At 39.5% G+C, this 22,045-nt stretch overlaps 1 protein-coding gene across 4 annotated transcripts in view; it reads left to right on the plus strand.

The window, feature by feature from the left end:
* gabbr2 (gamma-aminobutyric acid (GABA) B receptor, 2) overlaps nt 1-22,045 on the plus strand; it is a 198,783-nt gene that overhangs the window by 97,671 nt on the left and 79,067 nt on the right. For all 4 annotated transcript variants that reach the window (XM_028598347.1, XM_028598348.1, XM_028598349.1 and 1 more), the window contains exons 4-8: nt 5,944-6,114; nt 13,258-13,359; nt 19,239-19,304; nt 20,090-20,278; nt 20,964-21,206. In XM_028598347.1, the coding sequence (XP_028454148.1) occupies nt 5,944-6,114; nt 13,258-13,359; nt 19,239-19,304; nt 20,090-20,278; nt 20,964-21,206 (771 nt within the window). The remainder of the gene's footprint in view (nt 1-5,943; nt 6,115-13,257; nt 13,360-19,238; nt 19,305-20,089; nt 20,279-20,963; nt 21,207-22,045) is intronic.

Genomic DNA, 22,045 nt, shown 5'->3' on the forward strand with positions numbered 1-22,045 from the left:
TCTTGCTGGCTGTGGTATAACATGGCCAGAAAAACAAACCATCTTCATTTCATCTACTGACTCACAACACCTAACCTCTGCAAAGAGCACGAATAACCAACTAAGCAATAAGCAGTCAATTTACTAAGTTCATTTTCGCGACTAGCGGCCTGGCTCCATGGATGGTAACCTCAGCCAGTTGACTACTCCACCACTCTGCTCCTGACTGAAATATCTCAGCAACTTCTGGATGGATTGCCATGACATTTTGTACATCCATGGTTCCCAGATGATGAATCCTAGTGACTATGATGACCCCCTGACTTTTTCTTGTTTTAAAGCTATAGTGCGTAGTTTCTGCGGCCCAATGAGGAATTCTAAGCAATGACTACAAAACTGTTGGCACGTCCACATGATACAAACCTCCCGTGACAACTCCCCCTCCACGCTGTTGTTAGTAGCCAAGGAGGATTAAAAACCATTATAGACTCTTCAGAAGAGGTAATTATCTTCACTCAAGTTTCTGCGCAGGAAAGTCACCGGACGCCACAATCTTTTGAACATAGCCATACTGAGAAATAAAGAGTATTTTGTAGAGCTGATAGTCATAATTTGCTCACCACTGCGATGGTATTAGCGATTCACAAAATCATTGTTTCAGTGGGGCCAGGCGGCTCCTCAGTCGTTTTACCAGGAGCCTCAGTGACCTTGTGGTGAGATGAGAGGGAGAAGCTGCCCTGAGCCCATTGCCACAGTTTAATTACTACTGGCAAAGAGAGGCTGCTGTAGTTTTGTGTATCAGAGGGATCTGTGCTTAGAGTGTATGAATGTAGCCTGTGCGTGATCTGTGTGTATGTGCACACTGCATGTTGTAAATCTGACAGTGGCGTAGAACTCTCCACCAAAAACCATTCAATTTGGGCCTGCCTTCCTTAAAATCCTCTTACATAAGCCACTACCCTTAGATGCGTGGTGATATCATGCAGCTTTTTTTGGCTTTTCCTCTGAAAAAAGGCTTTACAGTGTTGGATAAAGACTAGCCTATTCTTTAAATAATACATTGGCGCTGCCTCTCATATTGTCTCAATACGCTGTCCTCACAGAAGTGTGCCAAATATGACTTGGATTGACCTGTAGACTTTGGCTTCTTTGAGATGTGCAGAAAAGAATATCAGGCATTTTATTGTATTAAGCTTTAGCCCTTGACCTGGATTCAGTGGCCGAACAAGACATACTGTATCTTTGTCACTGTCCTAGATTTTGCTCTGACATCAACAGAGAAACTCGTCTAATGTCATGAATGGACTTTAATACTCAAATAATATTTTCTGCTTTCTATGGTCCATTTTGGTGTACAGCAAAGGCACCAATTTATCTTAAGTTAATAGCAATTTGATTAACAACATATAATATTAGATATGTCAAGGCCTTTACACACATACGATGGCCTCATATTCATTGAACCAGAAGGGTTGCTGCATGACCAAGATTTACCTGCCAGAGTAAAGAATTGAAAAATTGATAACTTATAGTGGCTTGATGTTTCTTTTTTGGATTTTTCAGTATATGAACAATATTAGCTGAAACAGTTTTCTCTGTGATTCCCCAAGTTGTCTTGAAGGGTGAAAAAAATTATTAGTTAAGTCTCAGCCTTGGTGTTCTAAACATTTGTGTTACTGAAATATCTTGATTGAACAATGTTGGGTGAATTTAATTTGAGGAAGTAATCTTTCATTTGATTTATCACTGACGTTTTTGCATTTGCACATAACCTAAATCAACATTTATGTTATTTTCCCTCCAAAAGAAACAGCCTGACTTGTAGCACCTGCAGTCCAATACAGTTTTAAATTCAGCTTGTGTGTTTATATTGAATGATATTGACAAAATGTGATATTGCAATATTGATTATGAATATTGTGAAATCGATTTTAATTTAGATATTTTTAAACGTGTAAAATTACAAAAGTTCCTGGAAAATGCATCTCACTAACAAATGCAGTCTTGGGCAATTTACTTCCAAAATGTAATACATTATAGATTACTAGTTACTAGTTACTAGTTAGTTTAACAAATTAAACAAGTTTTCTTACAACATAAAGTTTATTTCAACAGACAGTCATATTGGACTGGTACAACATGAATAAATAAATAAGGACCATGTCTACAGAACAGGACATGTTTTACTGGCTGTACAGTATAAAATAAATAAATAAAGAGAACAGGACACAACTTTTCTTTCGCTTTTCTGATTCATTCCATTTTGTTGTCTCTATCTATTTCTTCACTTACATTGTCGAAATATGCACACACGTGGTACGCTCCATAGGGTATAGTCACGTAGTGGACCCGTGCGCTGATGTGCACTAACATGTGCAAGTGGCACGATAACTGGCCAATGAAACATGATCATTATAGCGTTTCAAGCAGGCTCTAAATCTAACACAACTAAGCCACACAGCCAATGGACAGGACGCAGCGCTCCACAATATCAACAAAATATTGCACACTTCCGATATATTGCGATAACGATATTGAGTCGATATATCTTGCACCCCTAGATATAATATTGCGCAACGTGATATTGCGATAACAATATTGAGTCAATATATCTTGCACCCCTAGTTTATAGGTCAACATTTCTTTCTATAGTTTATCTGGGATTCTCAGTTCAATGTAGTGTTAAGATAAAACAAGTAAAAATGGTGCCAAAAGCAAAAACAACAAAACGGCTAAGGGGGGAATGGGATGAGGTTGTAGAGCTTCATCTGACCACAAAGTTTCTTCCCCGTGCAGCCGTGAGAGGACTTGTGCAATCAATTTGGTTTTAGAAGATCACTAGCTCATAGAAGCATCTCCCAGTGTGGGTGTAGCAAACAGCCTTAGCTAAACGGAGATTAAGGCAATGCTGGAAAGACCCCTTGAAGCCCTCTAAGACTGGTGGGTGATTTTGGATTTAGCCGTGGTAGCAAGATAAAGGCCTTTCTTCCTGCTTAATTGATGGCTGTAATCCATGTGTTGTTTTAAAAGCCTGTCTGGTTAATGTGTGAACACAAACCCCAGTGGGTCTGTGCAGAAAGTGGTGATTTAGAGGGCAGAGGGTTTCCCACTGGTTGGGAGACTTGTCGATTGGGAATCCAGTGAAATGACTCGGCTGAGGGTGTAAAAAAAAAAATTAAATAAAGAGGCAGGCCTGCAGTTTGTGTACATTTTGCTGCTAAATGGTATACGAAAGATAAGTCTTTTTTTATCACCCATATTTAAGTATTAAAAAGTCAAACCAAGTTAAACTTTACTCATAGATGAAATGCCATATAACACCATACAGTACATTCCTGAGACTTTTGTCCTGCTATCTGAAAATTATCTTTTAAATGCCCTCTGATCCTTTAGATAAGTTCTCACATCTCTTTCATTTTAAGTCAGTTACTCTCTTTTAAACCATGCTAAATTACATTTTCAGTGGTAATCAGGTTTCAACGAGTGTACAATTATACCACCAGTTCTGTGATTAATGAGTAGCAAAGAGAAGTGGATAGAGGCTTAATGAGAAGATCACAGTCATCCCTAAAGTTAGGAGGTGCTTGAACTCCTCAAGGCTTTAGCACACTTTTAGGAAATCTACTAGTGTACCTTTTGGTCTCAGTCAGAATTATAATATCTTGCGTTGATCACTATCATGAATCACAAGTTCTGCTTAATCTCTACAAAGTATGTAATTAACCCTGCACTGATTCATATCACTCGTTATATTACCACAGATAGGACGTTGAAAATAGAGCATGGTGCCTCATTATCTCAGCTCAGCTGCTAGTGCCTAAATAGTAAGTACATTTCATACCTCTGCTCTGAAAGTTATGCATGTTAGCAAATGCAAAGTCTCGCATTGCCAGACCTATCTCCACAGCGCTGTAGAGGAAGGTCTGGCTAGTCCACACAACATTCCTGGATAGGAGAATAAACGGTCAGGGGTTGTTTGCATTTCTTTAAACCAATCCTAATCGTCTTGGGCGGCGCTTAGCTCAGGACGCAGCAAGCATGGATCTTTTTAGGTGGAACATTTACACCCCGCAAAGGAAAACGCCACATACAATATTAAATGAAGTCCACTGTTCACACAATACAGTAACATGAGTTATATAAATTGGCTGGGTACATGGTTAAATGTTGCTCAATCCGACTGGAGTTTAAAGTAGACTCTAAGAATGCTGAAACAGAGGGTCGAGGGACATCTAGAACTATCCCTTAAATGAACAGTTGTCGACTAACAAATGCAGTCTTGCATGTAATGTGTTATAGATTACTAGATACTAGTTAGTTATACTACAATATTACTGTTTCTGAATTGTAATGCTTTACACTACTTTTACATTACTTTTGAGTTACTTTCACCAAAATAACCGCAGAAGTATGCTATGACTTGGCTGGTAGCTTGTGAATTTCACCGCGGGATCAACAAAGACTTTATCCAATTTAATACATCATAATTGATTTATTCATAATATTTTGTATTATTAATCAGAATCTACAAAGTAACTAAAGTTATAAAATAAATAGTGAAGTAAAATGGACAATACGTGACTGTATAAAGTAGAAGAAAATGGAAATACTCAATTACAATGTTCTTTACAATTGTATTGAAGTACTGTATAGTTACTTTCCAGAGCTGATTGATACAATGTAATGCTAATATTTACATGTAGCATGCCTAAAGGTTAATTCCACACGTTTATCTGTCAGTTGCTCGGACACACCGCTGTCCACGTTGATGTACTATCACCTTTTGGGACACAAATGTTGTCCGTACCGTCTCTGGTTCTGGCTCTGACCTCAGGAACAGTGATGGGACACCTCGCCTCAACGCAGCGCAATGACTCCTGAAAATAATGGGAGTATGTCTATCTCGCAAATGTAGAATCAGTCTCTGCAGTCATCTCAACCATTGAATTCCAACAACAGGCGAGAACGACCAAACTGGAACAACTTTAGCCTCAAATGTAGTATAACACAAGTTGGAGACATTCTCATCATATTTCATGAGCATGCCTGCATTATATTAATTGCTCAATAAATCTTCACTAGACCAGTATCAGCTTAGGTTAACACTCTCTTTAACAACTATTTTGCATTAAGTGAGGGTTTATGCTTGCTGCATCATATTTAGTTCATTAGCGTGTTAACGCTCTGGAAAAAATACTGAGAAAATTAGCCTTTCAAAGTTTGGAACACTCTTTTTTGAACATGAATTGATGTGCTTTAACATTTGCTTAGGTTGCAGTGGTTGAACTGAATAATAGCTGTTTGTGAAAAGCCAATTTGTGTGTGTGTGTCTGTCTGTCTGTCTGTGTTTGTGTGTGTGTGTGTGTGTGTGTGTGTTTGTGTGTGTGTGTGTGTGTGAAACATCTGATTCAAACGGCTTGCATGTGAAGAACAAAAATGCTTTTAATTTACCAACCCAGAGATGAAACATATTGCTAAGCTGCTCCCCTCTCGCCATCAAAAACATACACAAACAGCCATTCACACACCTATACTGTACATACTCCAGGACACACACTAACACACAGGCACAGTGTAAAGCCAACTTTAAAGGTCATGTATACAGAGTTCATCAGTTCCACCCAATATTTGCAGATCTATTTTCAGTTATACATTGAAGGGGCTATTTTGCTGACATTTGAAGTCATTTGAAAATTGTTGATTTGTTTACACCCTTAGACTATAAATGAGTCACGCTGCCTTGGTTTAATCCCTAAAATGACACAAGCCACTGACCAAAGCAAGGGCAGACCTGAGAACTGTCTTCCTGTGCTTTAGGTTCAGAGACACAGTACTTAACTGTGTGACTTTATTAACAGTTCATGTGACCCTAGCAAATTCTGACACTTTGTTGCCAGTATTATTTATGACTGTAGTATTTCAGTCAGACTCAAAGCTCACTGTATTTTTCATTTGTCGTTCCAGCTGTCCTTTGCAGCAACAACTCCAGTTCTGGCAGACAAGAAAAAGTACCCCAACTTCTTCCGCACAGTCCCATCAGACAATGCCGTGAACCCAGCAGTTGTGAAATTCCTCAACTACTACAACTGGAGCCGTGTTGGGACCCTCACCCAGGATGTGCAGAGGTTCTCGGAGGTCAGTGTTCATTGTTAATTTTTTCAAGAGAATACATTTTAATATGGAAACTTTTACAAAAGTTGCCAAGGAAATCTTAACATGTTAATTTTAACATTTTTTTAAACTCAAACTGCAGCTTAATCCTACCATTTACACTATGTATCATGTATTTAGTAATAAATAAACACATTTTCTGTAGAAACCAATAAGGAAACTCCAAGGCACTCTCTTTTAGAAAAATACAAAGCCTTTATTTATGGCTTAGTCATCATAAATCTTAAAGTACTCTGACGCGTTTCGGCATACAAGCCTTCATCAGGGAGTTAATCTTGAGTCCTGGAAGCGCTCCGCTACAGACATTTGATAAAACACATTTTCTGGTTGGAAATAAAGAAAAAATGGTTTACCAGCAATATGGATGGGAGCAGATGTTGGTGTACATATTTTGTAATAGAAATTAATGTTTACAAATAAGATTTTGCTAGATTATTTATTTACCAAATTCTATCTGGTGTGTAGTTACTTTCATTATCTTATTCAATAGACAGAAAACACCCCTCAGCCTACTCTACCTGGCTAGTTCTGTGAGAAGTAATTTGTGGAAAGATGTAGCTAACTCCTTCATGACACTGTTGGCACTGAAATACATTTAAAGCAACTCTAGGTTTCCTGCTTTGGTCCCCCTACAGATTGGAAGCGGAATTGTCCATTACATTACACTGTCCAGTTCATTCGAACTAGAGATCCGCTACCCGATCTGGCAAACTTGCATAATGTAATGTAATGGACAATTCTGCTTCCAACCTGTAGGGGGACCGAAGCGGGAAAAGTCCTCTATTGTTTGGAAGTTGTGGTAAATCAGATTTCAGCTCGAGAAAGAAGTGGACACATCTGCATTCTCCAAGAAAAAGTGTCGATCAGCTTTTAACAGTAAAGAAAGAGGAGATGTGACAATTCAATTCAGCCTACTGACTGAAACCATTGAGAAATGTATTACAAGTTAAAATCATGTTATACCCCAAATGCATGGTAACTATGAGTCAAACGTATTCCTGTTTGTAGTAGGGTTGCACATTAGCGAAACATATACATTTGCCATGCCTTTGGATGAACACTATGACGACTCAAACATTATATAACGTTAACATAAGGTGTGTGTGTGTGTGTGTGTGTGTGTGTGTGTGTGTGTGTGTGTGGGGGTAAGAAGTCTCACTGGAAATCTCAAAGCCCAAATCCCTTTATCACTCCCCTCCTGAAAGCGCCAAGGGGCTTAGGACGGGAGGAAGATGGGTGGCCCGATTCAATCAACCTGCCACGAGATTGGCCTCTAATCCTGATTTACAAATATGCAATATATCACTTCCGTACTTCATGATTTGTACAATCCTTTGTCAAGTTTAAAGCACTTGGTGCATTGGGAAATCACGGTAGCATGTAAGGAAGACAAATGGTTGATGAGATGCAAAGTGTTAAATGTTGTTTGGATACTGCTAAAGAATAGGGAAAGAAAAAAACAACATAATGCATTGTTACCTTCTTACACAGATGGCATTGTTCCATTATAGGATAATTCCGGTTTATTTCAATCAGGTGTATGCTCCATAAGTGTGGCTATTGTGGCTCTATGAGCCGTGCTACATTTGCACTCTTCATCTCCGTTGTAGAGATTTAGGGAAACAACATATACTGCGGGCAAGCTGTGGTAGCCTCTTACAGCATTTCAAAGAACTATGGTTTTTACAGTAATCATTTCAAACTTGTCTCTGAATCTGACTGAAAGCAAAACACAGGAAGAAGCCGAATGAAACTGCCGTCATGGCTAACTGTATAGGGATCTACTGCAGTACTGTTTCCCAGGATGACGAGGTTAAAGTTATGTAACGCTTGTTAGGGATCCAGTCAGTGGCATACACTCACGCACGCTCGCATGCACATGCACATGCAGTACAGGCCAAAAGTTTGGATACACCTTCTCATTCAATGTGTTTCTTTATTTTCATGATTATTTGCATTGTAGATTCTCATTGAAGGCATCAAAACTATGAATGAACACATATGGAATTATGTACTTAACAAAAAAGTGTGAAATAACTGAAAACATGTCTTATATTTTAGATTCTTCAAAGTAGCCACCCTTTGCTTTTTTTGATAACTCTGCAAACCCTTGGTGTTCTCTCAATGAGCTTCATGAGGTAGTCACCTGAAATGGTAATCATGTTGTTAATTAGTGGAAGTTTTTCCCTTACTAATAAAAAAGCAAAGGGTGGCTACTTTGAAGAATCTAAAATATAAGACATGTTTTCAGTTATTTCACACTTTTTTGTTAAGTACATAATTCCATATGTGTTCATTCATAGTTTTGATGCCTTCAGTGAGAATCTACAATGTAAATAGTCATGAAAATAAAAAGGAAACTCATTGAATGAGAAGGTGTGTCCAAACTTTTGGCCTGTACTGTACACACACACACACACACACACACACACACACACACACACACACACTCACACACACACACACACACACACACACACACACACACACACACACACACACACACACACACACACACACACACAATCACAATCACAATCACAATCAACATTACTTAGATTGCTAACAGACAAACGGGGCCCACCCAGGAACAGAGCAGCCATCATCGGCCAGTCAGATAACAGACCTGACTGAGAACAGGATTAGGACTCTGTCCTCTGCCTGGGACCCTTTTGAGCTCAAGTGTTTAATTACACTATTCCCACTAATACTAATAATAATTTAGCAGAAGTTACTCTCTCAGCAGCCACTCTTTCTCTTAGGTCCCTTACACAGAAATCTTCCTTTCAATCTAAAATGTGCTTGGTTGTAATGTACACATTACACAAGTTTTCTTTAGATATGAGCTGCTATTACAAATAACCATTTAATGTAATTGTATAAATTCATCTCCACAATGACTCATTCGTGCCATTGTACAGGCCATGTAAGGCCATAAGTGGAAGCCATTCAAAAGCTTGACATCAGGCTGTGGCACAAGCGTTTGTCACGCTAGTTTGTATGAGCACATGACTGGCATTATAGTCTGAACTCTGGGATTTGGGATTTATAAGGCAACGTAGCACACAGGGACACTTTTTTAAATTGCATGAAAATGTACATGTCACATCCAATATTTGTATTTCTGGTGTAAATCTCCGTTATAAAAGTGTAGGTACACATGCACAAAGCTCAGACAGAAAGATGGAATGATAAAAAGCACCTGCTAACATTCTAGTACGTGTAACACTAATCAACACACATACACACACACATGCAGTCACACCCGTCACTGCAAAGGGGCTTACGCTGTGAACATGCCTGGAAATTATGTGTTAATGATTTAAGGTTAGACCACCGCAGTCGGTTTATCTCACAGTGTCATACTGGTATCATCTGAATCATCAAAAGCTTCTCACTCTGCATCAGGGCACTTTAGTCTGTCTGTCTGTTGCCTGAAGGGGCGTGATTGTTATTTTTGGGGCAAATGTATTTGTTTAGCTGCAAATGGAAGTCTTAGCCAGTAATTGTTTGTGGGGTTGGTTTAGAGAAGCACATTTGCTTTGAATGAAAGTCAGTGCACCTACTTTAGTCTTGAGATCTTGCTTAAAAGGTGTGATGTGAGGTTTAAATCTTACAGGATATTGAAGCTGAAACAATTTGTCAATCAACAGAACCGCAGCAACTGTTTTGATAATTAATTGTTTAGATCATTTATCAAGCAAAAATACAAAACATTCCCTATTTGCAGCTTCTCAATTGAGAGGTATTTGATACAGTAATAAACTAACTATTTTTTGGACAATTGCTCAAAACAAAGCATGCGTTTTTCTCTATTTTAAACAATTAAGAAAATAAAAAGCAGATTGATAATACAAACAATCCTTAGTTGCAGCCCTACAAAAGCGGTAATATTGAATGAACAATGGAATTTGTAATTCTGACACACGCACACCGCTGTACCACCAATGCATGTTAAAAACTTCTGCAAATTGGGATCCAAAGCACTGACAGAGTTTTAGATTTTCCTATACAGTACATTTAACAGTGCTTCGGTGTCACAGTCAGTGGAATAGAAGACAGCATCCACAGGCAGTGTAGGTGATACTTCATTCTGTCATATACACACCAAAGAATCACATGGTATCCCTCGAGTTAAGCTAACCAGTTTATCTTCATTTAGTTTGTGGTGGTGTGTGTGTGTTATTGTGTTGTGCAGATAAAACATTCTGCATATAAATACAATCATATTTTGTTAATGTCTTTCCAGACACCAATGCATTGCACACATCTGTGTGTGTGTGTGTGTGTGTGTGTGTGTGTGTGTGTGTGTGTGTGTGTGTGTGTGTGTGTGTGTGTGTGTGTGTGTGTGTGTGTGTGTGTGTGTGGAAGTGCAGCAGGATTATTTCTCTTCTGTATTTGCTGCTGGGGGATTCCCAGGCTGCTGAGACAATACAGGATGTTTTTGGTACACAGGAAAAGCTGCTAAATTTATTTCCCCTCCTCCATCCTTCAATCCATCTGTTCCCCCCCACCCCCTCGCTCTATGTAAAACACACAGTCCACCAGAACACGGATACATTTGTCCTCTTCCATCTCAGTGGGGGAATGCAACTGAAACGCAAAATCAAACCAATAAAAATCCTCTTTTTTTGATTTATTTGTATTAGATAGATTGTATTTGTATAGCTTTATATGTCAGCCTTTGTGATGTTGTGTACGTTTGTTTATGTATCTGCATTATCAGTATGTCTTGTATGTGATTGCAGTTTGTTATTCCATCCACCTGTGTGCTCGCTCTAACACACCTCTACAAACACCAAACTAACCTGCTGCAATCCCCCTTTTGTCCAAGCTGGTTTACCTCTTAGCATCACAGCAGCAAGGCCTTTTTAGATCAACGCTCAACACAACAGGACATTGTACCTTGTCCAGACCACCACGGCAATTGTTACTCAAGAGCAAAAACCTGGTTGTATTGATCCACTCCAGCCTCCCTGTTGTTTCAACTCAGTGAGCAGTACATTGGAGGGAATGTTTGTACAGGAGTGAGTGATGTACAGAGTGATTTAGAACTCCCTCCAGGGTACCAGGGGGAGGAGACGATTATGACAGCAGACATTTAGAGACATGAGGGAAATAAAGTCGAGGTTGTTCAGTTTCATTGATCTTTTTAGATTGCAGCAATCTTCTAGTTGATTACACGAAATAGTTGTAATGGCTAATTTTAACAACAATAGCAATCGTAACAGTAGTAATGGTGGTAGCAGACATGGTTTTATATCCTTGGATGCTAACTGCTGTAACTATGCTCACACAATTTTGATGTGTAGCTATTCATGAAGTCGTACTCTACCTGAAATCCATCTTTTGAATTTAAAACACAAACGCCCCGTAGACTTGGAAGATGTAAGCTAGTTGTTATTGAAAGAGAACAAGGAATTTAAATCTCAATAATATTAAATTAACAGCACAAACCAGTATAAAAAATGTCCATGGAAAATGTCACTCCCTCAGCATAATCCACTTCGGCTCTCCATTTCAGTATTTTCCAGTTTCATTTTTGCCAAAATATGGTTAAATAAATACCTGTTTGCCAGTTTGAATGTTGCCCTCCATCCTTCTCTGAAATTGTGTTGGAAGTATATGCAGCAGGAATGGTTTGAAATGTTTTCATGGGTGTTTTAATGCATTGAAGCCTGTCATTATTAAAAATATAAATTAAAAAATATAAATGACCCAACCCTCCATTCTCTTTCAATAAGGAAACCACATACAACTTTCAAGCTAAACATATATTTTGGATCGAGTGTCGCACAAAAACAGTGTTTCTATGTATATAATATGCATTCCATAAATTCCAAGGCAGTCCCCAATATGTATTTGAAGCAATATAGGACACATTAATATGGATATAACCTAAATACATGCACAATTAGACACAAATGTAAGGCAAACACACAGGGTCTTCGTCTGTTAGCTGTTACTTGTTGTCTTTGCCAATTGAGCTTGTCATGCCCATTTGAGCGCACACTCTTTCTGATGTTTCAACATGGCCCCTGATACCAAGCTCTCAGCTGGGGGGGTTGGAGAGGCCGATTGCTGCAGGGCATGGCCGGGGGACATCAGAAGAATTTTGTCAAAGAGAGAACGAGATGTCAACAGCAAACCTCAGCATGTAAACTATAGATCTTTCTCATAGCAGATATTTTGACTTAAATACAGCAGTAACATTACTAATGACTGCATTCCGTTTAGGTGCTCCCATGCAAGAGCCCTGGTATTGTGCATGATGGCTCTCTGGTGTCACTTACTGGAACACCTATGTGGAACAGAGCCATCATTAATGGTATTAGTTACACCTGTGTTTTTCTTTCTATGACAAGTCAAAATGTCTGCATGGAAAAAAGGGCTTTTCTAAAATTGTAACTTTGAGGAGAGAAGCCAGAGGGATGAATCATAGTATGTGTGTTTATTTTTGAGGGGCGAGAGAGAGAGAGTGAGAGAGAGGCAGTATGATAAACCACCTCAAGCTCACCATCACGGTGGGGTACTTGCTTCCTTCTTCTCTGATCCCATTTCCCACCATTCCTTTGAATCAGTACATCAAAGCAGACGTACAGCTGCTGCAGATACGTTTATAGTACTGCTTTTTGTCAAGCCTTGGATAACCAGTTACAATTATTCAAAGCATACAGTTGGGGTTTCTTGTGTCATTCTGATATTCTCATATCACTGTGACAAATGCACGTTGGATATTGTGAATGATACAACAATATTGTGTGTGTGTGTGTGTGTGTATGTGTGTGTGTGTGTGTGTGTGTGTATTGCCTGTCAAACCATCTTATTTATTAGTTCTAAAAAAAAAAAATAAAAAACAAAAAAAACACCATCAGGTTGTAGTATTATATAGTAATAATATAATACTACAATACTACAAGTACTATTGTAGTATTCTTCTTCTTAAGAAGAATAGGTTAGATGATAAATAAGAAGAACAATGGACATCTTACATTATAAATTATCAACCATGCTAATGTGCTTTCTCCTTTCACTCTCTCTGTCTCTCTCGCTGTCTCTCTCTCTGTCTCTCTCTCTCTCTCTCTCCCCCCTCTCCTTCTCTTTTAGGTGAGGAATGATCTAACTAGTGAGCTGGAGAAAGCAGACATTCAGATTGCAGATACAGAAAGTTTCTCCAACGACCCCTGCGTCAATGTCAAGAAGCTCAAGGTAAGTGAACCAGCCTGGGTGCTGAACATTTCTATCGAAGTAAATAAAAAAGGTAAATGATTCAAGGTCAGTTTTATTCAGATAATAATCAGATACAACAAATGACTAGGGTCAATTTGATTTTAGTGTCATTATTTTTAGTTATTTTTTTCTAATACTCTATTTGTGCATGTGTGAACCCTGGGCGATGACTAATTTATCTGAGAATTGTCCCGCTTAGACTGGGTTGAGCAGGGCAGTTCTCAGTGAGACTAGTGGAGGCCTAACGAGGACACTGTAATGACCTGCTCTGACTAATGGATGGTTGATTGCCCTTTTTTTTTTTTTTTTTTTAGCTAAAAACAGACACATACACATGCATACAGGATCTCATCTCTTCTCCTCTCTTCTTCTCTCCTTTGAAATTAAATGAGACAGAACAAAATGAGACCTTTATTGGGCCAATATTGAGATGTTAGACCTGTACATCTTTACACAATTTACTCCTGGTTGAAACATGCATGGTTGATCAGAATTGCTTTGATGAAGCAAAAATGCATTTACATTCAGATGTAAATGCAGTCAAGTGTGATGGCTAAATTATCCAAACTATTTCCAGAGGCAGTCAGTGATGCATCTGGCCTCAGTTGTATATGCACAGTGAGTCAGTGCCACATACAGTTCACAGCAGGAAACATTGTCAGTGGAAGTAAATCAAACACACAATCAATCGGCTGGTGAGCTTATGGTGAGTAACATACAAGGTGTTAGTGGAAAGGAGTATTAATATATATTTTATGTTACGAAGCACAGTAACAGAAAAGATGTTACGAAGAGAGCAAAAAAAGAAAGTGAAGTGGAAGATATGACGTATGCAACATGGAGCAGGTTAAAAGATATGCAACAGAGAGATGATGACAGAGGGATAGAGAAGGAACAGGAAGATAAGCTGTCTTTCCTAAAATATATGTTACTCTCCATGTTGAGGGCTGACATTTTAAGCTGACATCCTTCCTTGATCAACTCTAAATATGCAAATCACAGTGTCGCCTCGAAAGCTTTTCTGAACGTTTGGATGGGGGGGCGGATAGGGGGGCCCCTGACACCCTAATGGTCCGTTTCCCGCTCATCTCGCAACAGCAGTTTGCTGTGTATGAAGAGGTAGAAGTTGACATGGATTTCGTGATGAAGGCTGGTCTTTTTTTGGTTCACTGTTGTGTGTGATTGTGCGACTGTGTGTGGGGAATAAGGGGGCCATGGCGTCACTGTGTGATCCACAAATAGAGCACTTACATCTGTGATCCAGCTGGAATATTCAAAAAGCAGACAGGCATCCTACAGCTTTCTACAGTACATTTCTCTGCCTTTTTCATCTTCATCTCTTCTTCTCTCTCCAAAGTACACACACACACACACACACACACACACACACACACACACACACACTTACCTTCTGAAGGCGAATTTAGGGAGCATGCATTCCATGGGTAGCCTCGTGAGACCGTCCTGATCTCGCAAGCTCCAGTTTTCCACTCGCAGATCAGTCTGGCATCTTGAGGCAGAGAAAATTTGGAGCCGTTAGCCAAACGACCGGGCCAATCAGCGTTGGTTTTGAGGTGGGTTAGGTGGTGATAGACAGATGGTTTATCCAATCAGCTAACCAGTATTTTCAGACAGCGGTAGCCCTAATTCTGTTAGCCGCTCGCTAATGCTTTTTTTTCTTGGATCCTTCTTTTGGAATATGGTCCGGGAACCTGAAATGGCGCCTTTTATTCCTAAATGCTCGTTACACAAACGGCAAATCTCCTTTACCGACATGTTGCTTGCATGCTGAGCTAACAAGTTATGCTTTGCCTGCAGCAGCAGGGGCGGGCTTGTGGTTGTATTTTCATACGCTTCGTGGATCTGATTGGTTGATTTGGCCCGGCTATCACCAACATAGGTGATAAACAGATGGTTCATCCAATCAGCTAACCAGTATGTCCGCCCCTTCCCAAAAGTTCTCCAACGGAAAGTTCCCAGATGGATATGCCGAGCAAATGCGAAGCAATCCATCTGGCGGAGTCAGGTTATTCCATGGGAGGCCACATTAGAAAAATATCCTAAAATCTAAATTAAGTCCAAAACACTTTATTATTGATTATGATTTCATTATTTATCATGCATTCAGAAGTCTTGCCCCTCAGATATGACGTAGTAGAGGATGGTCCATTTTATTTTGGAACAGTTTTTGCCTCACTAATGCAGCCATTTTTGCATGCATTTGCATTCTAAAATATGGTTGATTTGTAAAACCCTAACATTAACTTCCCCTTTAGTTACAACATTATTTGAAGAGCAGCTGTTTCCAATTTTAGATTTGAGTGTTCCCCTTGGGATGTGAATGTATTTGTGGTTGTCTAACCCCCCATATTCACAACCTCTTTAACCTGTGCATAGGTGCTATATATTGGCCATGATTATAACATAATAATATAATCCCAGCTGTAAACAAAAAAATGTCTTTTGGGCCTAAAGACTCAGAGGATTGGCCCAAGACAAATGGTTTGAACTAATATTATCATTATAGGTTTGTCAATTTTGTATAGTCTGTTATTGATAATATCATCAGGACAGCTGCTGCTGTTCCTGCAATCTGCAGTGGTTTCTTAGCTCTCTTTTCAAACTGATGAAGCACCTCTGCTTGTCCAAATTCCCCAAATGGCACCAAGCAAAGAACACACAGTCCTCCTCACATCCAGCTTTAAAGCTTTAGTGCATAACTTGTTGATATTAATGAACGTCCGTTACATTCAAGCCATTGCCAAATGAGTTGCTACAAGTTGAGATGCGCAGTCACAGAAGGCGTGTATCATGTGGACTCACCGACAGTTTTGTTTTCTATTACTTAGAATTCCTCATGGGGTGGCAGAAACTACGCACTCTAGTTTTACGGGCCAATCCACTGTATTTGACAAACTGTATTTGATTTTGTTGACAAGGTCAGGAATGCTCTGAAATTGTTCTGCATACTGACATTATTTTAGGGACTTTTATTTTGAAGGCCTGTTAATTGTTAATTCATTAATCAAGTAGTGATCAAACACACACACAAATCGTTCCTGCAAGTGTGCGCGCTTGATCACATCTGCACACAGCACACCCGCCGCATAGTAATCATTACTATGGGTAGAAGCAACACATTGCCCAGTCTACAAATCATGTGTCCCACAAGCTCATAAAAGCTCATAAAAGGCCATCATTAGTTGTGTGTGTGTGTGTGTGTGTGTGTGTGTGTGTGTGTGTGTGTGTGTGTGTGTGTGTGTGTGTGTGTGTGTGTGTGCGTGCGTGCGTGTGCGTGTGCACGCCTGCGCCTAATAAGCCTTAACAGTGCCTGATTGGGCTTATGTGGAACAATATTACTCAAACCATTATCCCATTTAAATCACCATCCTAAAGTTACAAACAACCCTGTCATGAAGCAGTCAAGGCTGCCCTTACCACTACCCTCTTTGAGAACAATTATTGTTATAGTTATATAAAAGCTTCCTCAATGAGGGTAATTTGGGGCCCTGTAGTGACCCAGTCCATCTGTAATTGACAAATGCAACACACTCACTCATGCCCTTGCCCACAACTACACAGTCTTTTAATGTTTTTTCCAGGAAGGCCAGAATTTATACTGCATCTGTGGTCCTTGGCCATAGCTGGAGTCATTTGGGTTAAGGGCCTTTCCTCCAGGGAAGGGCAGTGTTATTAAGTAGCCACACACACACACACACACACACACACACACACACACACACACACACACACACACACACACACACACACACACACACACATATATATTTAAATAACTCAAGACATCATCCCAGAAAAGTTCAAAGTTGTTACCTACCCTTTTTGCACATGTACACATTGTGATGGTGCCAGAGCAGTGGAACAGCACTTTATACGCACAGAGTTTTATTCAAAAGACCCCTTAAATGCCCCAGCATGCCCTCTGGCTCTGATGAGAAACCACCAGAGAAGCTTTTTGGTTGTGCTGCCCAGCCTTCTGAATGCACTCATCATCTTTAGTGTGTGAGAATGCGGGTTTGTTCTGTATGCAATGCTAGAACTAGAGGATTTTGTGCTGAAATTAATCTTAGAGCTGCACATGTAAGGGCAGGTAGTACATTCTATCTATCTATCTATCTTCATTTATGTATCTATTATCATCTATCTAACTAATCTAAATCTATCTTATTTCTCTATATAATCTATCCAGTATATCTGATTTATTTAGAGGAATAACTACAATGTTTGGCTGTTGGGTAGCTCTGTGTGTCTAATGGCCTTGAGGAATTGGAATCAAGATGACAGTGATTGGTTGCCCCCTCTGATCTGTGGATGCATGACATATGGTAGAGATTGCCTAAGGGAAGAGGACTTCATGAACTGTGTTCATAATGGTTTCTCATTATCCACAATAAAGGCCGGACACCATACAGTAGGTTTACTGAAATTATAGCTGTTGTGTTTATCTCTTTGTTTAGTTTTTTAAGCTGCCTTCATTTTATTGTTTTAGTATAGTACAACTATAAAACACAATCAGAGTTTTTTGTTTTTTATAATTGAATTTCAAAAAGGCCCTGCATCAAATCAGCAATGACACTTAAAGCTTTCAGTGTGTGGTTGTTTGTAATATCTAGCATTTTCACCTAATCGAAAAAAAGACGGAACTGAGCACTTAAAGTACATGACATTGCCGTAGAAAACACACTCATTAAGTATGTTTTCCTAAAGAATGAGAATCCTATTAAAATACAGCTGTTGGTGACCAAAACAATAAACCATTAAATGCTATATTTAGCAACATAATTGATTCTTTCAGTCTTCAGATTTCCTTCATATTGCTCAGTGGAAACTGACCTTCTATTTTTTGCTATCTTTCTGTCTGCCCTGTCAGGGTTGAATAAGGGCCTTATGATAGACTTTTCTCCATGCATCACACATCACCTTCAGCCTTGTTGACCAGATGTAGATTCATCAAAACTATGTCAGTATTATTGGATTAGATTTGAGGCAATTTTGTACTGTAATGTGTGTGTTTGTCACCATCTGTTTTTTTTTTTGTGTGTGTGCGTGTGTGTGTGTGTGTGTGTGTGTGTGTGTGTGTGTGTGTGTGTGTGTGTGTACGTACAGTACTACACATATGTATGTGTCAGACTGGTTGGCCCCAGAGGCTGATCTTTTTTTCCCCACCATGAAACATGCTACACTTCCACCTGGGCAATCTGAAATATTTACTGAGTCAATCACCAGGCCTTGTGCTCTGAATCCCCATGTAAATTTGTGCTCGTCAGCCTGGTTGGCAAAGAAGGCAGTTCCGCCCGCTGATGCTAATGTATCTGTTGTTATGGATCGACACTTTGCGACTTGATATTTCCTTAGCCTCTCAGCATAAGCTTCGCCACCCAAATCCCACATACTTTGTAGCTACAGATGAGATAGACCTAGTGATGAAAATACAGTACGACAACATGACAGAGTCTACAGTATGTCCATTTGTTAAGTTTGATGTTGCAGAATGCTGAGAAAGAGCATCACAAACAAGGAAACTGATCCTAGTGCTGACTTTTTTCCTAATAGCTGTATTGACTGTGGAGTTCCTAGGTAACAAGCAGGCAACTTCCATTAATAGAAATGCTTGGCATGCAGTGCAACATTACTATAAAGCCAGGGGGTCACAAAATCACAGTAACAATATTGTACAAAGCGTAGTTAACACTGTACTGTACGAAGACAGCGATGGAATATAATTTAGAATATATAAACATGCCATTTCACAAAATACACACTTCACACTGTAGAGGTGCCTTATATTTGTTGTAACATTTTGTGTGCTGCATGACGTCTTATTCTTTCTTTTTCAGGACAACGATGTGAGAATCATCATTGGCCAGTTTGACGAGAACCTGGCATCCAAAGTCTTCTGCTGCGTAAGTCCTCAGCACTCCATCAAATATACCAGTGTCTTTCCAGGTTATAGCAAGAAGTCTTTTGTTTGGTTTTAAATTTGTTCAGTGATTGGCCAGGCTGTAGTTTTTCGTTAGCCAGCAGCTCACATTAAAGGACAATTCCAGCGCAAAATGAACCTAGGGGTTAATAAGACGTGTACCAAGTCGACCGTTCTCTGGGATATGTTTTCATGCTAATCGAATGTGAATCTAGCTTGAAACGAGATAGTCGAACGACGCTGTGCAGCCAGTAACCAGTAACAAAGCTCAAGCACGGTGTTCGTCGTTCGACTGGTCATGATTGTTTTCCCAAGATGGCGCCTGCTTGTATACGTGAATGCTACTGTCTTTATAAACTATCTTTTTAATAAACTGTCTGTACATTACAAAGTTCTCAATAATTTGGTTTACATGTAGGGACCCTCATTATGATACCGTTGAAGTGTGGTGCTATTTTCAGCCTTGTTAGTGGTGTAGAAATAGCGATTCTTTTTACTTTACCCTCTGCCCCGACGACTAGCTTTATAAGCTAATCAGTGGTTTGCGCTATCTGGTTTCAAGCTAGAGACACATTTGATTAGCATAAAAATATATCCCAGAGAACGGTCGACTCGATACACATGTTATTAACCACTAGGTTCATTTTGCGCCAAAATTGTCCTTTAAGTAAGAATAATGAATTACACATAAATTCATCTCCATATATCATACTGTATCTTTTTCTGTTACATTGCCTCAACCTCCATTTTTTTTCTACCCCTTCCTAGGCATATAACCTGAACATGTTTGGCAGTAAATACCAGTGGATTATCCCCGGCTGGTATCAGGGCAACTGGTGGGAGCAGGCCAACAGCACCAACTGCACCACCAAGAAGCTGCTCACAGCCATGGAGGGATACATCAGTGTGGACTTTGAGCCGCTCAGCGCTCGCCAGGTCAAGGGCATCTCTGGCAGGGTGAGTGACACACACTGTTGTACTTCAGAAGACTGTTTGTAGTAACAAGTCATTAAATGTGTCATGAGACTTACAGTTTAATTAAAACAAGTGAGACAAATACATTCAACCTTAGTTTTAATGTTATTTCACAAAGACTGGATGGTAGCCAGATGTGGTCAGATTATGCTATTGATTGAATGTAAGAGTGTGAGTGAATCGTGAAACATTTTGTTTCAGTGTTGTTGAAGATATTCACTTAATTGTGGTTTATTTCTTTAGACCAGAGCTGAATGTTGAATGATTTTGTAATTTATTATTTTGTGCTCAATGAATTTGACATTCCTGTGGCTGTAAACTGAAGTTTTCCAGTGACTGTATATATACTATGTGGAGACAAAAGAGGACTTTCTCCACAAAATTCTATTTGAATTGCATGTATTTAAACCAGAGATCTTAACCAAAATCGATGAATTTCACACTGCATTGCCCAGCACAGGAGCATTGACGCTAAAAAAGCATTTCCAGTAACTTTGCATCTCAAATTGTGTGGAAAATAAACACTTCTCCTTGGACAAAGTTACACCAATAATAGTAAATTTGACATTCAACATTAATGCATTTTCTAAGGAAAAACAACAAATTCAAAAAGTGAGGAGATGCACATTTTCTCGTTTTGATCTCTTCTCTTTTACCTCTCTGTCAGACCCCTAAGGATTATGAGAGGGAGTACAGCCGAGAGCTTCAGCAGAAAGGTGTGGAGGCCAGCAAGTTTCACGGCTTTGCCTACGATGGGATCTGGGTCATTGCTAAAACCCTGACTCGAGTGATGGAACTGCTTCGGGTAAAACAACGGCAGAACACCTTCAACAACTTCACCGTGGATGACCGCGAAGTGGGAAAAATGGTGCTGGACGTGATGAACGAGACCAACTTCTTTGGTGTTACAGTAAGTTATGCAACAGATTGCCATTTTTTTTTTTTTTAATTAAAAATATGGCACCGTCTGACATATTGGAAGTTAAAATGAGTTTCTTTTACTCACTTTCATAATGTACACTGAGCCATCAGAGCACTCATTGTCTACACTTAGTTGAGATGTGCGAACACAAGGATACTCTCCAGACACTCACATACTGTACATGTACATGCAGGACAAAGGTTTGTGTTAATATTGATGAGGCACTTACAGAGAAGGAGAAAGACACTCAAACATACAGTACATATGCAAATACAAACGTGGTTTAAAGCAGCACAATCAAAACGCCATCAAATAAGTTGTTGCTGCTGAAGAAGCATCTTTTGGAGAAAATTCAAACTAAAAAAAACTAAAAAAAAATCTAGCTGTAAGTGTCTATGCATATAAACTATACATGTTCTATGTATGTTCAGTATGGTGTGGGAAAATGTCAGAACAACACATAGAGGCATTAATTACGGCTCTGTAAGGCTGGAAGCTTGTTTGCAGAGGTTACTTAGCCATCCTTGTCTCTGTATCAAGCCTAAAGTGGTGTCATTTGGTGCTGCCGACTCACTCCAATGCATTCAAGATTGATCCTGGTGGCTGTGTGTGTGTGTGTGTGTGTGTGTGTGTGTGTGTGTGTGTGTGTGTGTGTGTGTGTGTGTGTGTGTGTGTGTGTGTGTGTGTGTGTGTGTGTGTGTGTCACTTCTTATTGAGCTGTTAGAGGATATCTCCTGTTCCCGTGTAAAGGCCACTCCATTATTTGAGATTACTCTGCTGTTCCCCTCCCCTTAGACAGCCAGTAGGCACTAAAGTCAAGGTGGGAC

The sequence above is a fragment of the Perca flavescens genome, chromosome 14 (assembly GCF_004354835.1).
Source record: "Perca flavescens isolate YP-PL-M2 chromosome 14, PFLA_1.0, whole genome shotgun sequence".
Classification (NCBI taxonomy): Eukaryota; Metazoa; Chordata; class Actinopteri; order Perciformes; family Percidae; genus Perca; species Perca flavescens.